The sequence below is a fragment of the Haplochromis burtoni genome, unplaced genomic scaffold, assembly GCF_018398535.1.
Source record: "Haplochromis burtoni strain Fernald_Lab_line unplaced genomic scaffold, NCSU_Asbu1 Contig_442, whole genome shotgun sequence".
Taxonomy (NCBI): Eukaryota; Metazoa; Chordata; class Actinopteri; order Cichliformes; family Cichlidae; genus Haplochromis; species Haplochromis burtoni.
Genome location: NW_024582803.1, coordinates 145,593 through 151,023, shown reverse-complemented (window position 1 = coordinate 151,023; position 5,431 = coordinate 145,593). Strand labels below are relative to the sequence as shown.

The 5,431-nt window shown below is 51.4% G+C and overlaps 1 protein-coding gene across 3 annotated transcripts in view; it reads right to left on the bottom strand.

Annotated features, from left to right (window-relative positions):
- The window catches only part of sec23a (Sec23 homolog A, coat complex II component), a 12,933-nt gene extending 7,799 nt beyond the window's left edge, over positions 1-5,134 (bottom strand). The window contains exons 1-11 of one of the 3 annotated variants that reach the window (XM_005947475.3): positions 4,949-5,134; positions 3,289-3,555; positions 3,141-3,198; positions 2,977-3,063; positions 2,664-2,900; positions 2,496-2,572; positions 2,259-2,403; positions 2,009-2,167; positions 1,758-1,873; positions 1,529-1,652; positions 1,355-1,435 (exon numbers count right to left, since the gene is read on the bottom strand). In XM_005947475.3, coding sequence (XP_005947537.1) covers positions 1,355-1,435; positions 1,529-1,652; positions 1,758-1,873; positions 2,009-2,167; positions 2,259-2,403; positions 2,496-2,572; positions 2,664-2,900; positions 2,977-3,063; positions 3,141-3,198; positions 3,289-3,509 — 1,305 coding nt within the window. In that variant the 5' untranslated portion in view covers positions 3,510-3,555; positions 4,949-5,134. The other 2 variants (XM_005947476.3, XM_042213422.1) reach the window with 2 other exon arrangements.
- Positions 5,135-5,431: the final 297 nt, after the last annotated feature.

The following is a 5,431-nucleotide window of genomic DNA, read 5'->3' as shown; positions in this document are numbered from 1 at the left end:
GTACTTCCTGTCTCTGCCTGCACGGGGCGGTGTTAGTGTACTTTATGGTCGTGTCCAAATTCATGGGCTGCATCCTCCTGAGGACCCGGCCCATGTAGAACGCGAAGGCCGGGTCCTCAGAAGGTCGGGTAGGCTGGAAGTAAACGGCTGTGAAATTGGACGGTCTAGCCTTCAGATTAGCATCACCGCTGTCTCGGTGGAGTTTAATAAACTCAGCCGTCTGCTCCTTGCTATCTCTCTGCATTGAATCATATCTGTTATTAACCTCTGTCTCTCTTCCACAGTATGTCTTTATCCTGTCTTCCTTCTCTCACCCCAACCGGTCACAGCAGATGGCCCCGCCCCTTCCTGAGCCTGGTTCTGCCGGTTTCTTCCTGTTAAAAGGGAGTTTTTCCTTCCCACTGTCGCCTAAGTGCTTGCTCATAGGGGGTCATATGATTGCTGGGTTTTCTTCCTGTTCCTATTATTGTAGGATCTACTGTACAATATAAAGTGCCTTGAGGCGACTGCTGTTGTGATTTGGTGCTATATAAATAAAATTGAATTGAATTGAACTAAAATATAACAGGACACTATTGTAAATTCTCGACTGTCTCACACTTCTGTTTAATCAGTTTTCTGTTTGATGTTTATTCAGCTGTGTGAAAACCAAGGAGGAACCCACCCGGGGGATTAATAAAGTTTTATTTTATCTAATCTAATCTAATAACTTTAATCTCAGCCAAACCGATTTACTCACGAACAAACAAAACACTGAAAAAAGCCAAACAATAACATTTTTAGGTTGTCTAAGTGACTTATACATTACGTTTAACCCGAGTAGCAAAAGACCGCAGTGATCTGAAAATTATGTGTTGTGCCGTTCTTGGCGGCTCTAGTGACCCTCGAGCTCCCGGCTAGCTATCAAGCTGGTGGGTAACAGACGTCTCCGAAAACGTCTGAGCACTTTTGCAAATATGTGATGTCTTGATAAACCGAACAGATATTTGATGTTTACACAGCTACTTTCTCGCCTAAAAATATGTTAAAAGTTTATTTTGTGACCCAGAAAGATTAGTAAGAGTAATATTAAAAACTTAGTAGCGACCGCCATTGTTGAAAACTGGAGTTTGGCTGGGCCGTGCTATGAATTCTGGGATATGGTAGGCCACAAAGGACACACCCGACCCATCCTTCAAATTCGGGGAAAAGGAGGACGCATTTGTCGGCTGCATTCGGAGGAGTCTACGAATTTGGACAGCCTTCATCGCGTCACTGTGACGTAATCGGTCTACAAAAGCCCATGAATTTGGACACCCCCTTTGTCTCTGCCTGCAGGGGGCATCGTTAATGGCGCTGTCTTAGCTTCACGTACGTTCTCGGAGACGCAGGGTCCTTTAGCGTTCAGAGACACGCAGGGGCCAATGGCACCGGACACTTTGATCTCTCTGGACGTCTGCATGGGAAAAACACAGCAGGGGTCATTAACCTGTGATAGAGATGTGCTGGGGGCGGCGCCTCCCTGTTCTTCTGTGCTTTTCCTTCATACCTTAATCTCCAGCGTGGCGGCGAAGGCCATCTTAAAGGATCCCTGGACATCTTTGGTGAAAACCCTCTGGAAGGTCTGCTTGAACAGAGACGTGTTGAAGGAGTCGGCCATCACCATGTAACCGCTGCGACACAGAGACACACGTCACGCACGAATACGACCACAGAGGGCACTACACAGCCCACCAGCCTTTGACAGGGTTCAGGAGTGAGTGTGTGTGTGTGTGTACCCGGTGTAGTTGGTGCAGCACTTCATCTCCAGCAGGCCGGTCTGATCTAGGGCACAGGCGTAGATGTCGATGATGTGACCGTTGCTGGACGCTCGATTGGCCAGAGACTCGTAGTGCTGTGAGCCAGCGATCAGAACAACGAGAGCAAAGCTCACAACAACCATTAAGAGTCTTAAAGAACGATAAAGTAATGATGAAAATAATCAGGTAAAAAAAACGGGTCACATGGTCTGTAAATGGCGTGCACTCACTTTGGTGGCCTTCTTCATGAACTTGGCGTTGTCCTTCTCGATGTCGTGCCAGGACCTGATCGGCGTCTTCAGCTCGTCTCCCACCACCATGCCGGGCCCCTGCGTCGCCGGGCCGCCTATGAAGGTCATGATGCGTGCGCCAGTATTGGGAAAGGTGCACTGTGGGTAAAAGAACACAAACAAAACTGATGATCAAAGTCTTTGAGACATCCACGCCATGTTCTGTCTGCCTAAAGCCCCGCCCCCTCACCTCCAGAAGCCCCACGGCGATGGACATGGCAATGCCCAGTGAGCGCAGCGGTCTCTTGCCCTGCGTCACAGGCCAGGGGTCGCGCTGCAGCTCCCCCAGCAGGTCGGTGAGGTTCATGTCAATCTTCTGCACCGGCTGCAGAAACCTGCAGGAAAATTCACAGTGAGGAATGCCGCTGCTGTGACAGGACAGCACCTTTACTTAAACCACACCCACTTAGGCTCACAGGAGGCTCACCTGTTGAATGACTGCTGTGGCGCCGCCTGCGGCCCTCGTCCCTGAGCGGCCGAAGGTTTGGTGAGACCCAGCATCTCCTACAGGAAGCACAGGTGTTGTTAACTCACCTGAGTTCTGACGCTCGGGAAGCCCCCAGCCCCACCCCAGAGGGACATGCAGGTGACGTACCTGCAGCTGTTTGGCGTTCAGATCCTTGGTCCCCCTAAAGACGTAGCTCTTGGAGATACCCTCGCAGCCGAGCTCGTGCACCTGAACCATGCGTCCGAAGGTGATGAGTCCGACGAGCGCGGTGGGCGGGAGCAGAGACAGCGACATCTGCAGAGACTCCTTCAGCGCCTGCAGGTCCTCGTCCTCCATGCAGGTGTCCACCACATACAGGAACACCAGCGGCATCTGAGGGCCCCTCTGGGGACAAAGAGCACAGCGGCTCACACACCTGACGGCACGGTCGTTACCTGTCTCACCTGTCCTCAGGACTCACCTGAACCACATACTCGATGGTGGAGAACAGAGGCAGCAGCTCGGCAGGCTGGTTCACCTCAGAGATCCCGGCGTAGGACGGAGGAAACTGAGACAGAGACAAGGTCAGACTCCACCCGTGACACCCGGAACACCTGACAGGTAGGCGGGGCTTGCGGCACTCACCTGGTTCCTCTGGTAGCAGAAGTTACAGGCCCACAGCTTGGCTCTGTAGTCCACCTGGCTGAAAGTTACAGACACACAGACAGATGAGTGCGGGGCACACAGGTAAAGGGTGGGCAGACAGGTGAGTGTTGGAGGCTGTGATGCGTACCAGAGTGGGTTGAGTACAGCGCGGCAGGTGGCGCGACTACAGAGAACCGGCTCGTACTGGATTGGGGGCAGGTCGGTCCTCTCCTTCAGCGGAGTGAACAGAGCCGCCACCGGCACCACCATCCGGGTCGCCTCCAGCCGGCTCGACGGCCACACGTTCCAGCTGAAACGGACGCCGTCGCGCTCCTCATTCTGAGCGATGTACTCTGGAAAGGTCGTCATGAAACCACCAGGAAGTGGGAGGGGGGGTCACACTGTTGGGTATAAGCTGATGAGAGGAGGAGAGGGTGGGGGGTGGGCAGTGTGAGGGTAGTGCAGTGATATTGGCAGCGTGGGAATAAGCCCCTTTCACTTTCTTCTAAAGTTACGTTGGTTCGGATTGAAGTGATGTTTTCGTGCAAACACCTGCGTCACCGTTTCAAAGGTGAGGCTTTATCTCTCACCAGACTGACACACCTGTGAGAGGCGATGTCATCCTGGTGTTTATCTCAAACAGGTGTCCATGTTTATATGCGACCAGGTAGCAATTTTGTCCCCCCAACCCACATTCTCACTGGTTCTACTTTCTAGACATAAACACAGGTGAGTCTCAAAGGTAAGAAAAATCACACCCAAAGACAGGCACAGCTCCAGGTGAGCAGTTACTAAAAGAGAAAAACAGCAGGCAGCGCCTGAACCTGCGAGATGGATTTTTATGGTGACGTTGAAATGATTTTATGTTCTTTGAACACGTTGCAGAAAAACGAGTCACTGCTAAACCTTCATAAAGCACAAACAACAACAACAATAACAATAATAAGAACGAACCAACAGAAAGAATTAAAATCAGAAAAAAAGTTTCTCCCTAGTCTGGTTGATGCTGACACAAACAGGCTGATATGGGGTCAAAGGTCAGTGAGACTTCACTCTTAAACCTAAAAAGCTCCAGAAAGCCTTCATTTCTTGTAAAAACTGCAGAAAATGCACACTGAGCTACCAGCCCCGAGTCCCGATGCTCACAATGGAGTCCAGCTCAGGCCGAACTTCGCAGGAAACTCCGAGAAATGAACACCCAGCTGCTGCTCCAGCAGAGACCCGCGAAAACGAGCCGAACACAAAATCCTACAAAAACCGAACAGAGTCTGGTGGGCGGGCTGCGGGTCCCTGTGGTCCTGCTGGATGCTCTGGTCTCACTATGGGAGAGTTTCTAACGTCACACCTGAATCTGAGGCTTCATCCCAGAATCATCATCATCATCATCATAAAGACAGTGCCACTCTTAAACACGTGACCTCACCGGCACCCACCGACTCTGCTCTTAAATCCTTTGCAGGATTTAAAGTCCAGCAGGTCAGAGATGCTGCGCCTGCGACACTTAAAAAAAAACTGACGTCAGCAGCTACCTGTGGGACACCTGCAGGTGTGTGACAGCAGGAGCCGTGTGGTACAGGTAGCTGCTGGCGTCGGCACACCTGGAGCCGAACCCGAGGACTCAAACACCAAGTCAGCCCCGTTTTCTCAACATCACACAGCAGCTAACTCAAGCTAACGGCTAACTGCGACACTGACGTCACACGGGTGACAGTTACGGGACGCGAGCACAGGTGACTCGACAGAGGCCAGCTGAGGTTGGAGCTCTGCCAGGCCCAGGTGAGTCCGTGCTCCAGGTAAACGAGACTCACCGCTGCTGAAGCTGCCGCCGCTCTCCACTGACAACACAGCAAAACAATATGGCGGCCGCCACGTCAAGACCCAGAGAGGAAAAACGCAGGCAGAGGGCTCACTCCGACAGAAATCCCGGAACCAGACCCGAGAGGGGCGGCGCAATGAAGCTCCAGCCCGGAGGACTCATCCGTTTCATCTCACTGTGACAACCTTTAACTTGAAACCTGAGAAGCTCTGACCTACGGAGCCCCCCAGGGGACATGGGAGAAAAAAAAATTGGGGAGGAAAAAAAAAATTAGGGAGGGAAAAAAAAAATTAAGACGGACTTTTGCGAGATCTCGCAAAAGTATTGCGAGCGCTCGCAAAAGTATTGCGAGATCTCGCAAAAAGTATTGCGAGATCTCGCAAAACTCCAACAATGGCGGCAGCTACTTAGTTGTAATATTACTCTTTCTGGGTCACAAAATACACTTTTAAGATATTTTGAGGCGTGAATGTAG